The following is a 19414-nucleotide window of genomic DNA, read 5'->3' on the forward strand; positions in this document are numbered from 1 at the left end:
ATTGAATAAAAGTACATTTTTTAACCTTTTATCTATCGAGTACAAAAAAAAAAAATCCTTATCTATCCCACGAGATCCGCCGCCGCCTCTTCCTCCTCCTCCCTTTCCTTTCTTTAACTACTATTTCTCCTCCTGTTCCTCCGCCAGGCACCAGCAAATAGGTTGTGTGCGCTGGCAGCAGGAAACCCTAGGCACCACCATACAGGATGTGTGATGTAGAGAGAAACACCGTGTGTATTTTCGTGCGTGTACTGTGGTGCTGGATACAATGAACATAGTGCCGAGTGAGATATAGCCAGGGCGGCGACCTAGACTAGACTGCACGTCGGCACATGGTCGTGGTGGCGGCTCACGTCAGCTCGAGCCACAGGCAGGTGGTTGCTCTTTAACCACCAATTCCCACGTTTGACGTCACCTCCCCTCTCACCTCCCGCGGCCACACTGGCCACTTGCTAGGCGCGGGCGACATAAGGAGGCACAGGAGCGTCAGGGACGGGCTTTAAGAATCGACGGTTGCGAATGGTGACTGCCTGAACCGTCGAGGCGCACCGTACGAGTATACTGGCGGTGTGGCTGAACCTCCATCACGTTGCCCGTGCGATCCCAGCGGCGAGGACGATTGGTACCCTGGTTCTGCACAGATACACGATCACCCACCTGGAGGGCGTGGAAACTCTTGGAGGCAGCATCGTGACGGGCAAGGAGCAAATTATTACACCTCGTGAAGGCTGCTTCATGCTTCTTGGTGAACAGCACCCCATCGGGGTGAAGTGCAGCAGTCGTGAGTGGATGGGGAGGTGATCACGCAAAACGCGACCAAATAGCAGTTGGGCTGGGTACTTGTCAGGGTGGGCCAGGGGCATGTTGCAGTACTGCAGGACAGCCCTGTCTACCGCATCAGTATCAAGAGATCCAGCGCGGCCTGTGCAATTCGCGATGATAGACCTGGCATGATACGGCGAGCTCAGGCCGGCCATTGAACTGAGGGTAGTAGGCGAGGCTAAGGCGGTGTTGAACGCCCCAGTGGTCGAGGAAGTCACTAAACGACTGGGACACGAGCGTTGGGCCACATCAGTCGCCAGTTCCTGAGGAGCACCATACTGCAGGAAGATGGACCGGCATGACGAGATGGTGATGAGCATCAGACTGACCAGGAAGAAAGTGAAATATGTGCAGATTGCTAGAGAATTGATCAATGTAGACGAAATAAGAGTTTCCAGCATAGTCAAAATAATCTTCTGCCACATGATCGTATGGCCAAGAGGGTGGAGGGTGAAGGCGACAGAACCATGAGTTCCCGGAGTTTGGATGGGGCGACGGTGCGGCAGTAGCAGCAGGTGTCGAGGTAGTTACGCAGAAACTTACCGATGTCCGGCCAGTACACGCTAACGCGTGCACACGCCCTCATGCCGGCCACTACCTGGTGAGCCAAGAACAGAGCCTCAGGAACCCTTGCCCGCGCAGTCTCGCAAGGATGATAGGGCACGAGTCCAAGAGAGCCACGCCATCCACTGCACTCGGGGGGTCACGTACGCCGCCCTGGCTATATCCTACTCATTGCGCCATCGTAGAGTGAAACACCATGTATATTTTCGTGTGTTTACTGTGGTGCTGAATATAGTGAATATAGTGCCGATTGAGATATATCCAGGGCAGCGACTTGGCCAGATTGCCCGTCGGGGCGTGGTGGCGGCTCACATCAGCTCCGAGCCGCAGATGAGTGAGTGGTTGCTCTTGAACCACCAATTCCCAGGTTTGACATCGATGTGTGCTGGCAGCAAGAAACAACACCTGCAAAAGAATGCGACTTAGTGAAAATAAATAGATATGAATGCATTTTTTAATCACACACACACACACACACACACACACACACACACACACACGGGCGCGCGCTTCACCGGCCTGGTCATCCAGATTTAACGCAACGCAGAGGGCGAGTCTGGATAGAGTGCAAAGACGCTTTTTTTTTAGAAAGGTAAAAATAAACAAAATTATGAACTTATTTTTTAAGAGAAAAACACAGGTAGACTAGATTTTATAATATATTATAACATGTTTTTTTTTTCTAATAATAAATTAAAAACCAAAACAATGCCAACTCAGTTAATAAAAAGAAAAATAATGATAATCTGACGTCGAAATGTTTTTTTTTTTCCTCGTCTCCTCTGGACCTCCTCATCTTCCCTCCCCCTAATGCTCCTCCTCCCCCTCCTACACACCAGAGTCTAAAAATCAGCTGGAAGCAACTGGAAAACCTTGGAAATTACGCTACATGTTGACGGCGAGAGATGGGAAATTGTTACATTTTAGCCGCGGCGAGGCGGGGCAAGGCTTGGCGGGGGTCGACAGGGCCGGGCGGAGCGCCAAAGATACCTTTACGTGTGGTAGTGGTCTGGTGATAACACTGCACTCCCTCCCCACTTCACTGTCCTGTGTGTGTGTGTGTGTGTGGCGCCAATCAGAGACGAGTCACAAAGCTGTACAATTTGCGTTTAATCTTTTGACTGCCACTTGGTACACCTTTCCCTAATTGCCAGTCACTCTGAGACATCTTTACTTGTTCTGCAGCCACATCCAATCTTTGAGATGGGAAGAAATTGCAAGATGTATTCTGTTTCGCCGCATTGCTTCTGGTGTCGCAGCGAAAAGGTTAAAGGAGTTGTTGTATTGGTTAGGAGAACATGTGTGTGTGTGTGTGTGTGTTTGTTTGTGTGATGTGCGCGAATTTCAACTGCCAGGTGATTTTTTTTTTTTTTAGGGGAGGGTAGGGAAAGGAAGGGCAGCAGATCGCCAGTAATAGTAGTGATGGTGGTAGTAGTAGTAGTAGTAGTAGTAGTAGTAGTAGTCTATCTCTATATTAGGCGGTCAATCCCGTACCGGGCGGCCCAGAACACACACACACATTTCACCCCCCCAACACACACAGTAGTAGTAATAGTAGTAGTAGTAGTAGTCTATCTTTCTACCAATCCCATATGGTACGGCCCAGACAAGGCACCACACTCACATACATATAGTATGTGAGAGTGTAGTAGTAGTAGTAGTAGTAGTAGTAGTAGTAGTAGTAGTAGTAGTAGTAGTAGTAGTAGTAGCAGTAGCAGTAGTAGTAGTAGTAGTAGTAGGTAGTAGTGGGTAGTAATAGTAATCTATATGTCTATACCAGGCCGGCAATCCCACACGGGACGGCCCAGACAAGGCATCACATACACGCACAGTCATGCAACAGATTGCCCATTGTTCAAACAATACCGCGATACCACTAAATCTATCAGAGAAATAAAACTCCCCAAGCTAGACTACCATCCACGAAACTTCAAAATCTGAGGCACATGTACTAAGCCAAATGGCAATACAAAGTACTACTTCCTTACTTAAATACAACAAAACGACCAAAAGCACACAAACCGGACTAAAAATACCCCAAAACCCACTCAAAACATCCTTAAATACAACAAAAGTCACCCAGACCCATCTAAGACATTCAAAACACTCAAAACATCACTAAATATAAAACTAATCCAATCACACCTAAAATACGCTTACGGCCCCCTGGCTTACGTACGTAATGTATTTAATTTTGAAACTGACCCCTAGAAAAAATTAAATTAGGCTCAAATGCCTTATATATTCTGATTTGAAAATTACTTTAATAAATATTTACAATATCAAAACATCTCCAGCTTGAGTAGTTGTAAAGAAATATTAATATGAAATGTGGAAAAAGTATTGGAACCTTTGATACCATTAAAAACACCAAAAAATCCCCCCATTTCACTTTACACCGGTAAATAGCACTTTAAAAAATCTGAACATTTTTTTCAAGCATTACAGATTTAATTACAAGCTGAAATAGAGAAACAAAAAATATTTTTTTAAATGACAAAATCACCACATTTAACAGAACCATAAGCCTATTCAAAGTGCACATACTTAACTCAACAGAAACGCAAAACACTTCAAATATTATAAACGATTTTTAAAGCAATAAAATATTCATTAAAGCCTCAAATAAAAAAAAATAAAAAAAAAAGCCAAGAATCCGGTAAAAATCACCGTAAAACCCGCCCTTTATTTACGCAAAAAAACAACAGCAAATTCAACACATTTACTTAACCGAAGCAAGAAAAACACTTCAAAAGCATCAAAATATTTTTAGAAACCATAAAATCTTCCTATACAAGCCAAATAAAGTCATTCAGAAAAAAAAAAAAAAAAAAAAATATATATATATATATATATATATATATATATATATATATATATATATATATATATATATATATATATATATATATATATATATATATTGGAACCCACAAGCTGGAACCGGCAGCAATCTATGATGGCAGCCCTCGGTGGCGACCTCAGTGGAGGAGCCGGCCGCCATGTTACCTCAATTATTTCTTTATGACAACAAAACCAGGCAATGGCGGATATATCTGACCAGCGGATATGAAGGCTAGACATGTGGCTCCATCTTGTGACACGTTTGGCTTACAATATGTGAGAAACGAAACAAATAATGACTGAAAACACTGACGCCCTGCCTCTACCTCAGCTGAGGGCTTGTTTACATATTGACGAACTTTAAATATTTCTTCAAATCTCCAACTGTTTCCAAACTCATATGTAAAGAAAATCTAAAAATAAATCAACCTCAAAAAATACCTAAAAAACGAATACACGAATTCTAAAGTCCACAAATTTGATTCATGAGAAGTGGGAAAGCACCTTAAAAATCTGAACTATTTTTATAAGAAATCAAAAGTTAGTTACAAACTGAAATAAAGAAATTTAAAAAAATACAAAACGTCATACTATTTTTTTACTTTTAACGTGCCTACAAATCACTAAAAGTCCACATATTTAAATGGTCAGGAATAACTTTAAAAACTATGAAGTATTTTTAGAAGCAGTAAAATCTCAACTAGATGTTTTTTTTTATAACAAAAAAAAAAAGTGAAAAAGCAATGGTTATTTAGACACAAACAACCCCATAACACAAATATGAAAAACACTTAAAACATCAGTAAATATTTTTAGAAACCATAAAAAATTACTTAAAAGCCAAAAACAAATCAGTTCAGAAAATAGAAACAATACTGGAATTGGGCCAGAATCTGACAAACCATCATGGGGGCTGGGGGCACCTAAACTGAAAACAAAGACGGCTACCACTCCTTCTCACTGGGTTTATTTATCTATTTTCTAGATTAATTGTGTGTGTGTGTGTGTGTGTCCCACTACTCCAAGATATGTACATCACCTTATCCCTTCTCCTCTTCCCCAACCAACTCCACCTGCTCCTTCCTGACCACATCACTCCACTCAGCCTCTTTTCTTCCTCTCCCTGCCTGTGTGTGTTTAAGAACACTAATCTAACATAATCTGACTCAAAGTACCATAATCCCTAAGGACATTAATACAACCAACACGGTGCAACCTTATCAAATATATGTATGGAAGTATCACTCACAAGTTATCATATCACTAGATATAAAAAATAAATACAGGTAAAAAAAAACCTGCAGCATGTGACAAGACACTGGCCAGAAGCATAAGTTAAGTATTGCACTGAAAGACTCACATTTGCCAGCAGTGTGTCACATCATCTTATGATACACTTGACAATACCTTTGTGCTTTACCTCAGATAAAAAAAAAAAAATAAATAAATAGGAACACATTTGTGATCTAGACTTGAGACACACAACAGAGAACAGATTCTTCAGCTCACCAAATCTTGCCACTACACAAAGCCACATGGAACGCTGTCCTTGTATGTATGTCACACCCTGCAACAGGAACAGAAACACTCATCTACTACCCTTAAGAACTACTCACTAATCTACTGTAACAACATGGCCACAAGAAATTTATAGACAAGTTGTTGATGTGTGACTAGCTGGCATGCTTGTTACAGCCCATCACTATGAAAACAGCCTCTCATTACAAGGAACATTATCTTCACGTGTTTCTGCCGTGATATCATTGGTGAACTCCAGCATGGAGTGAATACACTGGTCATTTGGTCCTTAACACATGAACGACCATGATGGTTGACAGGATGATGAGTAATGATCAGAGGAATCATGTTTCAAGAGGTTACTTTCCTCTCTTGGTCTACAATTTCCTCTTTCAAATACTATATACATATATTCACTGTACATTCATGTCACAATGCTATGCACAACTTCTACATATCACTGTCTTTTGCAGATGTAAATAGGACATTGCAAAAAAAACACCCACTTCACACCTACAAATCTGTCTACAAAATCTACAAATGGTCTATAAAATACACTACACCAGTAATGAAGATTTGTGGCCAACCTTCAACACTTCTTTGGTACATTTCTGAGAATCCCCCCTCCTCCTCCTGTCCCTTTGACCACACCTTGTTTGCCAAGATGTCTATGAAGTAAATGTTCCCATGGATCCAGTCAACTGCAAGACCATCCACTGTCATCTCATTCTTCTCCACCAGCAGCTAAGGAATCTCTGGGCTGCTCATGTGGGCTCTGTGGGTGGGGAAGAGAAATGAGGTACTGTACTGTACTAATAATACAGCTAGGCATATGCAGTTCAATTTCAAGACACAAGCTCTTACTTATTGTCTTGTTTCACTGTATCATGCAATTCCCACCTTGTCACCTCTCCTTGGCTCACCTCTTGATCTTCTTTTCCTTATTGTTGCACTAAATTACTGTATTAACACTGCAGCTAAGCATATACAGTTCAATTTCAAGACAAACCCTTCCTTCTAGTCTTTCTTCCTTTGTGGCATCATGCAATCTTCTCCTGGTCACCTCTTAATTATCTTGTCCTTGTTGTTGCACTAAATGATTGTACTAACAATGCAGCTCAGCATATACAGTTCAATTTCAAGACCCTTCCTTCTAGTCTTTGTTTCACTGTGTCATGCAATTCCCCGATTCACCTCTTGATCTTCTTGTCCTTGTTGTTGCACCAAACGATCTGGTTGGTTTTATACTGGAAGTTGAAAGCAGTGGCTCTCCTGGCATCCTTGACAAGGGTGGTCACTTCTCCATCCTTCAGTCTCAGGATCCAAATGTCGTAGCAAAGGTTAGTGAGAGTGCAAGCGTAATTGTAGTTCTCCTCCTCCTTCTCTAATTAAATAAAATTAAAGCAAAGTGAAAGGTGAAACTGAAAAAAAAATAATTAAAATTCTTGAAAAACCTATTAAAAACTTTAATTAAAATGTGTTAAAAGTAGCCAGGACAAGACTTCATGACATTTAAAAATACCCCTAGAATAACTAAAGATTTCCTTCCTTGCTTGGGGTTAAAGTGATTAGCATTATCTGTGGGAGGATATGAAGTAGGGACTCCAATGTTTAAGAATGTCCCAGAATATCCAAAAGGTCCCCTCCCTTGCTTGAAGTTACTTGCATTACCTATGGGGGATGGGATAAGGATTGCCAGAATCAGCCTTGCAGTGTGTGTAGTTGGAAGAGCCACAGTGGTGGCCAGGCTGACAGGAGCAGTGGAAGCCACCAGTGGTGTTAATGCACTATTGGGAGCAGGACCCCGGGCACCACACACTCATCAATGTCTGTGGCAGAGAATTACACCCTCAGGAACACAGATTTAGTGGGAGGTTTAGAAGAGAGGTTAAAGGAAGAACTACATTAATGAGATTTGTACTCATAAGAAATGCATATGACAAGTCTAAATTATACTGAATCTTAAAGATTAATCTATCTGCACATCACTAAATCTTACTCATGAGACAAAATCCTTGTTCAGATATCTCAAGAATAATGAAAACACCCTTGGAAACCCCAGTAACTTCCTCTTTAGACTGTTACGTGTAGAGATGAAGGGTCAAGATGTTTGAGAATACAGATTGAAGAGTGACAGTCAAGTCCTCACCTTCACAGTTAACCTTTTTGATGAGTCTGTACCCTGGCTGGCAATGTTTTTTTTTTTTTTTTTTTTTTATGTAGGAAGGACACTGGCCAAAGGCAACAAAAATCCAATAAAAAAATATGCCCACTGAAATGCCAGTCCCATAAAAGGGCCAAAGCAGCAGTCAAAAATTGATGAATAAGTGCCTTGAAACCTCCCTCTTGAAGGAATTCAAATCATAGGAAGGTGGAAATACAGAAGCAGGCAAGGAGTTCCACAGTTTACCAGAGAAAGGGATGAATGATTGAGAATACTGGTTAACTCTTGTGTTAGAGAGATGGACAGAATAGGGGTGAGAGAAAGAAGAAAGTCTTGTGCAGCGAGGCCGCGGAAGGAGGGAAGGCATGCAGTTAGCAATATCAGAAGAGCAGTTAGCATGAAAATAGCGGTAGAAGACAGCTAGATATGCAACATTGCGGCAATGAGAGAGAGGCTGAAGATAGTCAGTTAAAGGAGAGGAGTTGATGAGACGTAGGAGAGGAGTTGATGAGACGAAAGTAGTAGTATGGCTCCCGAGTGTTGACACAGAGGTGCTCACACCCACCATTCTTCTCAAGGCACTCATCAGTGCCACACAGCTCCACCAATTCATCCTGCCACAAGGAGGGCATTTAGTTCAGTACTGTCTGGATGTAATGTTGTATACTGTTACTCTCTACATGATGCTATTGAGAGTTTACTTGTTAATCAAAATCTATACTAGTGTTAGATGACTGGCACCAATATATTTGATTCAGTTTGGGATGACATTTTTCAGAAACAAAGAATTAAATGGAGTTACTTAATGGCAATATCTTTTGTCCTAGACAAACCTCTAAAGAAGTTCAAGTCTAGTATGAAACAAAGGAGTTAAGGACTAGACTGAGTGAATGAGCGAGTGAGTGACATAAGCAAAGAAGTCTCCTCATCTCACCATTACTGGAAAATAACATCAACTCACCAACAACAGAATGTAAGAAAATCTACAAGTCTAGTATGAAACAATGAAGGAGATGAGGACTTGAATGACTTGTGAGTGAGTAACATAAGTAAGGCAGTCTCCTCACCTCTCCACTACTGCAGCCATTGATGCCGTCACACATGCACTGCTTCTGGATGCACTTGCCGCCAGTTTCTTCAGTTTCCCCTGACAGTCTCTCATGTGGTTTCCATCAGCACTGTCCACCACCTAGATAAGGACGTCAGTGCACTCAAAGTAGTTCCACCAGTAGCTCTGGAAGGAGGACATGCCAACAATATCCCAGATGTTCAGCTTGTACCTGTTGAGCACATAGATTCAGCTTGCGCTACCTAATGAGGATTTATTTATTTATTTTTGTTCTTTTTATGTAAGAGGAGTACTGGCCTAGGGTGACAAAAGGAGTGAGAAAAATAGGCCCACTGAGATGCTAGTCCTTAAAAATGGATTCAGTTTGTATGTACTACTGAGGACGGAGTCAGCTTGTACCTGCCAGGAACACAAATTCAGCTTGTTTCTACTGGGAGACACAGATTCAAATCCACTTACTGAAGACAAATTCTTTCAAAGACACAAATCCAACTTTACTTATATTGGACACAGAATCAGTCTTGTACTTACTAAGGAACACATATTCATCTGGTGTCTACTAGGAACACACATTCAAACTGTATTAGTGGAAATACATATTTATCTCATACCAACTGGGAATGCAGCTTCAGCTTGCATGCATTCAGGACACAATTGTTTATATTGGAGACTAATTCAGCTTATATCTATTTAGAACACAATAGCAACAGAGCATTCACGAACACTGGAAATAGTTAATAAAAGGGTGACTTGCCACTAAAATGACACATGTTTACTCATATTTATCAATGACATGCTCAACAGTCTTGATGTTGGAGCTGTATGCAGAGGAGATGGTGCTGATGTCCTTGTCACAGAATCTCTTCACCAATGTTGTCTTCCCAGCATTGTCCAGGCCAATAGGTATCTCCATTAATGAAAGAAAATTTGCACTAATCACAATGACTACTTACAATTATTATAGTATTGCAGTATTTGTTTTGAGGGGCAATCCTTAGTAGTTTTCCAAAAAAAATCTTCCTGTCTTCTCCACTCTTTCATTCCTATCATGCCCTAACTCAGTCAGTATCACTTGCATCATCTCATTCCTCTCTCTGGCATACTTCACACATTCCAGCACCACATGTTCCACCGTCTCATCTTCTCTCATGTCACACATTTGGCACACTATGCTGCGGGACTCAGACCATCTGTAACTCCTTGCATTCACATCCATACACTGTACCCTTGCTAGGAAGAGATCACCGCCCAGGCTTCCATCATACCACCTTTCATACCTCGGGGTCAATTTCTCCTTGTACCATTCCAGGGTCTTCTTTCTTTCCATCTCATTCTTCCATTCATTCAGTCCCACACATTTCACTTCTTTGTCTATCTCATTCTTCCATTTTCTCACATCTCATTCAGCTCCCACTGCCTCCTATTGTTACCACCCATTCACGCTCATTTTGATTCCTTCCAGCCATTCTCATCGTCCACACAACTTGTAATCCATTACTGTCTGTCATTCTCATGCACCTCTTCCTCCATTTGCTTCCACTTTCATTCCACAGGTGCACCTTCCTTGCTATTCTTGCATCATCCATTCTCTCAAGCCTAATCTTGTACCTAAGTATGGCTTTTTGTGAGTCTTTCCCTAAAGGTGCTCGATCCCATATCACCTCTCAAGGCTTCTACTGCCATCCTTGCTATTCTATTCTGGCCCACTTCTAACTTATCAATTTCACTTTCATTCCATGCAATCACATCCATACTATACATTATACTTGGCACAGCCACACTCTTTCACACTTCTCTCAACACATCATACTTACCTGCTCTCATCCTTGCCACGCTTCCCAATCGACCTACCCACTGGTTTATCATACTTATCTTTTCATTCTTTGCCTTTGCACACCCACTAGGACTCATCCACATCCCTAAGTACTTGTAATCTTGCACCTGTTTCAACTAATTTTCTCCAAGTCTCCATACTACATTACTTTCATCCTCTGACCTATTCACAATCATTACCTTGATTTTCTCACTGCTAAACCTTACTCCAAAGTCTTTTCCGTACCCATCCACAACATCCAACAAACTTTGAAGCTCATCTGCCGATTCACTCATAACAACTACGTCATCTGCATAAAGAAGCACACATACTTTATCGTTACCCACACTTACCCCTACATTTATTCTTCTCATTTATCTTTGCTAGTTCAGGATCTTGACCTTGATCTTACAGGAGGCTCAGGATTCCTTCCAAGCCATGCCTTTGTATCGACACTCCTGTTGGGGAAAAAAAGAACGACAAACAGGAAACGGCATACAGAGTCATACAGTATCTATCACACCACTAGTTCCTACATCTAGCACGTCACATTTTCTCCAGGAACTCTTTCACAGCCTCAATCATCCTTTCATTCGTCTCCCCACAGTCCCAGCAGCAATACCATCCATTCCCTTCCTGTCTTCTCCACTCTAGCATGCCCCAATTCCCTAAGCACCACTTGCATCATCTCATTCCTGTCTCTGGCATACTTCACACACTCCAGCACCACGTGCTTCACCGTCTAATCCTCTCCCATGTCACACATCTGGCACACCTTGCTGTGGGACTCGACCATCTGTAACTCCTTGCGTAGACATCCATATACTGCCCTCGCTCGGAAAAGATCACCGCCCGGGCTTCCCTCATACCACTTTTCATACATTGGGGCCTTTTTTCTCTCTATACCACTCCAAAGTACTCTTATGTTCCATCTTATTCTTCCATTCACTCAATCCCACATGCTTCACCACTCTATCTATCTCATTTTTCCACTTTCTTACATCCCATTCTAAACCATCCCCATTTCTGACAATCATACTCCAGTCACTCTCAACATGCCTTCCCATCAAATCGCTGAAAAGCCCAACCACTTTCCAAACCACCCTTTACTACCATCTGAACACACTTCTTCCCCCACCTGCTACTCCTACCATTCCACAGAAACACCTTTCTTACTAGTCTCGCATCATCCATTCCCTCAAATCTAGCTTTGTGCATCAAGGTTGCTTTTGCATGTCTCTCTCTAAAAGTGCTCCTACCCATGTCCTCCTCTCAAGGCCTCTATCGCCGCATACCTTGGTGCATTAAGTGCCATCCTTGCTACTCTATTCTGTCCTACTTCTAACTTTTCTAATTCATTTTCATTCCACACAATCACATCCATACCATACATAATGCTCGGAACAGCCACGCTCTTCCAGACTTCTTGCAGCACGTCATATTTACTCGTTCTTATCCTTGCTGCATTTCCTAGACGACCCACCCACTGGTTCACCATGCCTATCTTTTCATTCTTTGTCTTCACACAGCCATTCGGACTCATCCACATTCGCAGGTACGTGTATTCATTTTTCTGTTGCAACACATTTTCTCCCAGTCTCCACAATGAATTTCTCTCATCCTCTGACCTATTCACAATGATGACCTTGCTTTTCTCACTGCTAAATCTCACACCAAAGTCCCTTCCATATCCATCTATAACATCAAACAAACTTTGAAGCTCATCTGCCAATTCACTCATAACCACTGCATCATCTGCATAAAAAAAAAAAAACATACATATCATCATTCCCCACACTCACTCCCATATTCATTTTTCTCATTCTGGCTGCTAACTCTTCTGTATACAAGCTAAAAAAAAGGTTGGTGACAAAATACAGTCTTGCCTAACTCCTCTCTCACTCTTAACCCAGTCAATTTCTATATTTCCTAGTATGTATCTAACTAACTAGCTAACCTAACCTAACCTAACCTATCAATCACATGCTCTTGATCTTGTGATTGATCCCGAGATACCTGCAGCATCAAGACCAAGATCAAAATCATCAACACCCGGCGTGGTGGTGTTGTTTGTTTCACGTCACTTCAGCACACTGCTACAGGAGCCAGCACCAGGGAACACAGACCCAGTAGTGAATATGGCGTTGCCTAAACTCCAATGTATAACTCACGCCTTGAAGAACCTGTCGCTGTTAAGTCACCCAGACCAGAGGTGCGTGTTTCCCTTAGTGCTGTTTACTTTAAGCCTTCTTCCCTTTAATGCCTGTCTATCCTAGGAAAAATTATATAGACACAAAATTTGGAGCTTTTTATTTTAATAAAAAAAAGTAGGCACCAATTTATTAATGTTGGTTTGTGAAGTTGGGTCAAAAGTTTTGTCCCCTTGCATCCTGCTATGAACATGCCACTCAAGAGTTGCCATTCTTTCAGTGTGTAATACTGTTGACTCACTTTATATAACGTCCTAAATTTGGTTTGAGACTTTAGTATAGTGATTATCAAATGTAACAAACTTTGTTATAGTGACCTAATTTTTTCCCAGTTATGTTCGTACTTTGGGGTTTTAGTGCACGTTAGGTTTGTTGATAAATTTGCTGTTGCCATCCTCTTTATCTCTTTTACTATAGCCAACGAGCATAGAGATCTGGGTGCAATGCTGGGTTTTTTGGGTGAGGAAAGCCAAAATTAGTAATTTTGGACATTCCTGAAAAAGTCAAAGGATGAGAAGCAGCATATTTCGAAAACAGGAGATTTCTAGGCTATCCTAACCTAACCTAACTTTGGGGCCCCCCTATGGACTCCCCCTTAAGCTCACTAACCTAACCTAACTGAACCTCCCATTACCTAACCAAAATTCATAACCCTTTCATAAGGTAAACTACATTTACAACATAAGATTACAACATTTTGTAATCTACATTTTGTCAGTCATCACTACATACTGGCAGTAATTACTTAATGAAAAATACCTTAAGAAGAAGTTGAGGGAACTGCCAGTTTGTATATTCTCAACCAGCACACATCTCTTCTATAGCCATGGTCAAACAGATGCAGCACAGAAAGCCCTGCATTTTCCTTCCTCCTTTAAACATACGTTCCTTTATGTGATTGGCTGACAAATTTCCATGTGATCTGGTTCGCACTAGGTAACCCCATGTCATCATAGGTCATAACACTTGATTCAATGTCATGTCACCATTGAGCATGCACACCATTGATAGCAAATATGTAGACACACTCAGTATCCTACGAGAGATGACTGGAGGTGGATCTAAGCTAGAATTGACTTAAACCTTGAAAATTCTCATCTGAAGTTATTAATTTCCAACAGGTAAGATAGGGCTAGAAATGCTCCAAACAGTGAGATGTAAACCCTGTGAAGGGCTATAGTTACATATGGTGCACTGGTTGAAACTCCAATAATACTGGTTTGTTTGAGTTGTTACAGTTGCTAACTAAAATTTATTTTAGATTTCAAAATGCTTATAAGAGAATGTTTCATCTTCAAAATCAGTGAATATTTATAAACCAAAATTTGTTATTTATTGACATGAAATTTACACCTTTGACTTTATGACAACACATTATTTGTTTGTAAAGTGCTATAACAGTTGACAAAGTATTATTATGCATATTTTTCTTCCATATCTTACCTTGTCTTCTAGAGCATTAGTGTGTGTGAATCAAGTGCGAGCCATGTCAAGAGTCAAGCGGCGGCACACAGTTCCTCCATTCTGGTTGCCCAAAACTACCCGCACTGTAAGTGTATATTGACACCTGTGTTACTTCATGATTAAGATGGGAAGGATGAAGGAAAATGGGAAGACCTATTCTATATGATTTTTCCTCAGATTGTAACTTTGATACATTCCTCCAGATGTATCCTGAGCACATGACACCAGAGAATGAAGTCTTCCTGAAGGATGTCATAGAAGAAAAATACTCTTCCCCTCTGAAAACAGAATGTTGGGAAAGAGGAACATGGGCCAAAAATTCCATGAGATGTGGACTGATTGGCCGTAAAATTGGTATTTATCCGATGTGGACAAAAGATGGCACAAGATTGTTAACTACACTTTTGCAGGTAAGTCACCACCATCATCAGAACCATTGCATCTTACTTCCTCATTTTACAGTGTTAGTAACTTATGTTCTAATTGTTGTTAATGTATGTGTTACTGTGTTTTGCAGGTGTCCGATAACCAGGTGATCAAGTACATAAAACCCGAGGACATTGTGCAAGGCAAAAGGAAACGATACAGAGAACTAGGTGCCCTTGTGATTGGTGCGGATCATATTGACCCTCGAATTGTAAGTCTTCAACTATTGATGCAAGTAAATTTGATATATGCACATGATATTGATTTAAAAATGCTATGTTTGCTGGTCTTCCACTTGTACCAGTCTACATTCACAATAAAGCAGGATTGCTGGCTGTTCACTCCTGCTGTGTGGCAAAATTACACTTCCTCAGTTAAATTCACATACCTGTCCTCTGTTAGGTGAAAAGGGCTGTAGCTTAGGAGACAAACGCAAATTATCTCCACCTAACTGGAGATTAGAACCTGGATCCTCTTGATTGTGAGACAAATGTACTAATCACCTCACAACAAAGTTGTGTATGGTGCTACAGTGGCCATTAGGATAACAATTCACTCAAGTTTTGGTTATCATCTGTGGTTCAATTGATAAAAACTTGGATCTAAGGTTTGCTGGGTTTGGATTTAAATCCTTACTGTAATGCCACAAAAATATGACCCATGCATGATTCTTGACTAATTTATCATTAATTTGAAATTAGTCATACAAAGATAAAAATATTAAACACATCAATTAATTTATTTTCTTATAACAATTTCGAAAATGCAGCTATCACAAAAAAACATCTATTAGCTTAGAAGTATTGATAAATTTATGGAAAATTTGCTTTCTCCACCGTTGCAGGTTACAAAGGAATATTACAGTGTATTCTCTGAAGCAGGTGTAATGCCTAAAAAAAAGATGAGCAAGTTTCTTATCACGCCAAATGCAAAGCTGTCCCCAGGGACACCACTCTATGCTTCTCATTTCCAGCCAGGGCATTACGTTGACATTGCTGGCATTACGTGAGTGCATCTACACCTTTGTATAATGAAGAAAATATTTTTATATTTGCCTGTTTTTTCACTTGATATTTTTACTTAGTACACTCTATTGTTTGATATTTATTTACAGAATTGATAGAGGTTTCCAAGGAGTAATGAAGCGTTGGGGCTTCAAGGGCATGCCAGCCTCTCATGGAGTAACCAAGAGCCATCGCCGAGGAGGCAACATAGGGAGTGGAGGTGACAAGGCCAGGGTTCTTTTAGGAACTAAGATGCCTGGCCACATGGGCAGGGAGAGAAGGATTTTGAGAGGTCTTAAGGTAAGGTTTTTCCTTATGGTTGATGTTGCAAGTGTTTTTAAAGTCAGTTCTTACTTTCTGATGCCAAAGACAAAAAATTCTGGTAGTTTCTGCTTGCTGATACATCTTTTTTTTTGTTTCCCTCTAGTAAATAAGTATACCTTTACATGTTAAATGGTTTTGAAAAGCTTCATTCATATATGAAAGTTATTTTAGTACACAAGTTTTCAAAAGTTAGCCTAAGCAGAAGTACCTGAATGTTGCTCTCCCCTAAATGTACCAAAGGCATAATAAGACACATCATGACAAAGGTTGTCCTGACACTCAGCCGTACAGACTGTGGTTTGCACTCTCTTCCTCTGTATTGAAAGGTCAATGTGGCAAACTTGAACTGCCTTAACCCATTTCCTTATTCCTTTCCTGGTTATCCCTTGTCATTCATCTTTGATTCTGGATGTGTATTTTTTTTATTGTTATTTTTTATTCCTTATCCTTCATTCCTTTTACATATTCAAATCATGCCCACAGAAATCTGCATTAGCTTCATCACATCTTAAGAGCTCATTTCTGGTACCTGTCTTCTTTTATGACCTTGCATTTAGAGCATGTTCCTCACACCCATATTGGACAGTTACAAGTACTAGGATTCCTGCAAACATTCCCATCTTTGCTTTTACAGTGCTCTCTCTCTCTCTCTCTCTCTCTCTCTCTCTCTCTCTCTCTCTCTCTCTCTCTCTCTCTCTCTCTCTCTCTCTCTCTCTCTCTCTCTCTCTCTCTCTCTCTCTCTCTCTCTCTCTCTCTCTCTCTCTCTCTCTCTCTCTCTCTCTCTCTCTCTCTCTCTCTCTCTCTCTCTCTCTCTCTCTTTCTTTCTCTTTCTCTTTTCGAACACCCTTCAGCACTCCCAAAACTTTGATTCATCAGCTGCCTAATGGCTTATCTCCACCTCCATGGATCCTCACCCTTGGTGTCCACACACAAGTAGGAAGAGACAGAGAATCATGGGGGAGAGAGAGAGAGAGAGAGAGAGAGAGAGAGAGAGAGAGAGAGAGAGAGAGAGAGAGAGAGAGAGAGAATGTGGGACAAAGACAAGATGCCTGAGGCTTGATAATTAACTGCTTGTCTCCCTCATGTTACTTTAAGAACTCCAAGCACACAATTACTCCCATTCCCTGTTTCATTTTCCTGACTTGTTCTTTCCTATTGAGTCACGCATATTATATAGTTGAAGAGTTTGTCTTGCTTATAGAGTAAACAGAATGCATTCAGCCCCTATAATGTGCTCACAAGAATTTTTGAAAGATATTGTCTCTGTTGTGCAAAATTATTGATTATGAGCGTGTGGTCAGGGCTGTGCATCATTCCCCTTTCCCTCCCCCTGTACTATCTTGTAGCAGAGGGGAACTGCTTAAACTTTCCTGTTCCTACACCAGCCAGTTGAGCTCAGACATTCAGAAGGACAGCACGTAGTGAGTGGAGAAGGAGCACTGGCATGGAATAGAGATATCTTTATTTTGTCTTAGTGGGTACTTGTTAGCTAGTAATATTGTATATGAGTTAGCGGCAGCACTGCCCCTGTCGATTTAAGTAGGTAACACACCAGTCATAAGATTTTGACTGAGTGTGGGGTGCCAATTTAGACTTGTGGTGCCAAAGAGTCCCCTTGCCTGTCATGTCCATTGTCTTGTGTTTGGTGTATCGTCTTGTTTGTACTGTAAATGCTACTGAGATCCAACACTGAGTTGAGAGCTTTGGACTCGAGGATCGTAGTTCTACTGCTGTGCAGTAGTGTCTACTTGTTCTTCGGGCAGTATCCTGTCAGGGTGGTTGTGTCTGTCTTCTGGGAAGCTGGAGATGGTACTGCTTGGCAAGAGGAGGTTATATTCTATGAGTGTAAGTGGATTTGGTTTATTGTTTGGTGAGGGCAGAAGCTCATAGAATATTATAATCCTCATAATCATTTGTCCCTTGTCATAACTGTGCTTCCTAGAACATGGCTTGTGATTCTTTGTCAGCTGGTTGGAGTTGTTTGGCAGTTGCAGTGTTTCCTTACTTGTAGGAGGTGAAACAGGTTGACGACCTCATTTGTTCAACTCGTGACAGGAGACAGAAGGATCCTGTAAAGGTGATTTTGAGCCCTGCACTAAACTACATAGTTGGTAGTTTAGGATGGGTGACCTGAGGTAGTGACAGCCATGAAGGGAGGTGGAACCTGGTGTTATGACCATCTGTTTAAGGGTTACAGGAGTCCAGGAGGACACGTGTGGACCCCACACTAGCCTAAGCAGGAGGTAGGTTAAGGAAACTGATCCAGTCTAGTGGCAGCTGTGAGAGGAGCAGAATCATTGGTCGTAACAACACACAAATATCTAACCTTTCATACGAGTAAGCACATATATAAAGAATTTTTTTCAACTGTAACTTGCCTTTTATAAACTATAAAATTTTCCATTATTTTAGGTGTGGAGAATAAACACCCAGCACAATGTCATCTGGGTACATGGTCCAGCTGTGCCAGGTGGTGTGGGATCCTATGTTTACATCTACGATTCAGTACTCCCTGATCATCGACACACACAAGAAAATCATCCACCATTCCCAACATGTTTCCAAGATGAGGAGGAAGTTGAAGAAGAATTGTATGATCAAGAATTACATACATTTCGTGAGCCTTCAGTCCAATTTGTTGAAAAATAAACAATGTGTGTGAAATACTGATCCTAGAAAAGTAGTCTTATATGGGATGTAAGCTAAGCAGTTATAGCCTTGCAGCCCAGCAGGGGCAGAAGGCTAGCAATCCATCTTTCCTGTGTATTGCCCTGTAAACAAATTAGCAATCCTGCACTTTGTGTGTGTGTGTGTGCCCCAAAAAAGATTTAAAAAATGTTAAGTGTCACACTATGAGGGGTGTAAACAGGTCAGGATATGGAAAAATACACATTGTACATAGTAAGTTCTTTTCATTAAGAAACCCACATGATTCTCATACTTTTGGTATGGTTATATCATGCCAACTGCATTTTTATATTCAAGTTGACATAAGACAGATGTCAGCCATGAATCACAAGCAGCTGAGTTCCATTTAGTGCCTATCATGGGTTGAAACTCCAAAAGAGCTGACAGAGTTCCACACCTGTCTTGCTGAGCACATCTGGATCCACAAAGTGTTTGGTGCTCTGTATTGATCTGCATTATCTCATGCTGCTGCTTCTACATTTTCCAATGAACAACAAAGGAGGC

The 19414-nt window shown here is 41.2% G+C and overlaps 1 protein-coding gene and 1 long non-coding RNA gene across 9 annotated transcripts; one reads left to right on the forward strand and one right to left on the reverse strand.

Moving 5' to 3' along the window:
• Positions 1 to 209: 209 nt before the first annotated feature.
• On the reverse strand, positions 210 to 12784 carry LOC135106273 (uncharacterized). 8 transcript variants are annotated; one of them, XR_010271236.1, is made up of 7 exons: positions 11148 to 12778; positions 9758 to 9888; positions 8980 to 9146; positions 7420 to 7577; positions 6672 to 7132; positions 6400 to 6523; positions 210 to 1791 (listed from the first exon to the last, which is right to left on the reverse strand). It is a non-coding gene; the product is annotated as an uncharacterized LOC135106273 (long non-coding RNA). The 8 variants fall into 8 exon arrangements; XR_010271230.1 differs by lacking the exon at positions 210 to 1791 and adding an exon at positions 8478 to 8526 and having other exon boundaries at positions 4816 to 6523; positions 11148 to 12784; XR_010271238.1 differs by lacking the exon at positions 210 to 1791 and having other exon boundaries at positions 4816 to 6523; positions 6672 to 7127.
• A 14-nt stretch (positions 12785 to 12798) lies between these two features.
• On the forward strand, positions 12799 to 19124 carry LOC135106246 (large ribosomal subunit protein uL3m-like). Its single transcript, XM_064015050.1, has 7 exons — positions 12799 to 13006; positions 14460 to 14553; positions 14672 to 14878; positions 14986 to 15105; positions 15739 to 15899; positions 16009 to 16198; positions 18635 to 19124. Exons 1-7 carry the CDS (start codon positions 12933 to 12935, stop codon positions 18869 to 18871), a joined length of 1083 nt encoding a protein of 360 aa, XP_063871120.1. The 5' UTR covers positions 12799 to 12932; the 3' UTR covers positions 18872 to 19124.
• The last annotated feature ends 290 nt before the right edge of the window (positions 19125 to 19414 follow it).

Source organism: Scylla paramamosain, chromosome 2, assembly GCF_035594125.1.
Source record: "Scylla paramamosain isolate STU-SP2022 chromosome 2, ASM3559412v1, whole genome shotgun sequence".
Lineage (NCBI taxonomy): Eukaryota > Metazoa > Arthropoda > Malacostraca > Decapoda > Portunidae > Scylla > Scylla paramamosain.

What these genes read in the sequence shown, in the direction of transcription:
- LOC135106246 (XM_064015050.1), top strand. Translation starts at nt 12,933, where the DNA reads ATGGCGTTGCCTAAACTCCAATGTATAACTCACGCCTTGAAGAACCTG. An exon ending in TGCCCAAAACTACCCGCACT is followed by an intron (nt 14,554 to 14,671) that starts GTAAGTGTATAT and finishes ACATTCCTCCAG; the next exon opens with ATGTATCCTGAGCACATGAC. An exon ending in GTTGACATTGCTGGCATTAC is followed by an intron (nt 15,900 to 16,008) that starts GTGAGTGCATCT and finishes ATTTATTTACAG; the next exon opens with AATTGATAGAGGTTTCCAAG.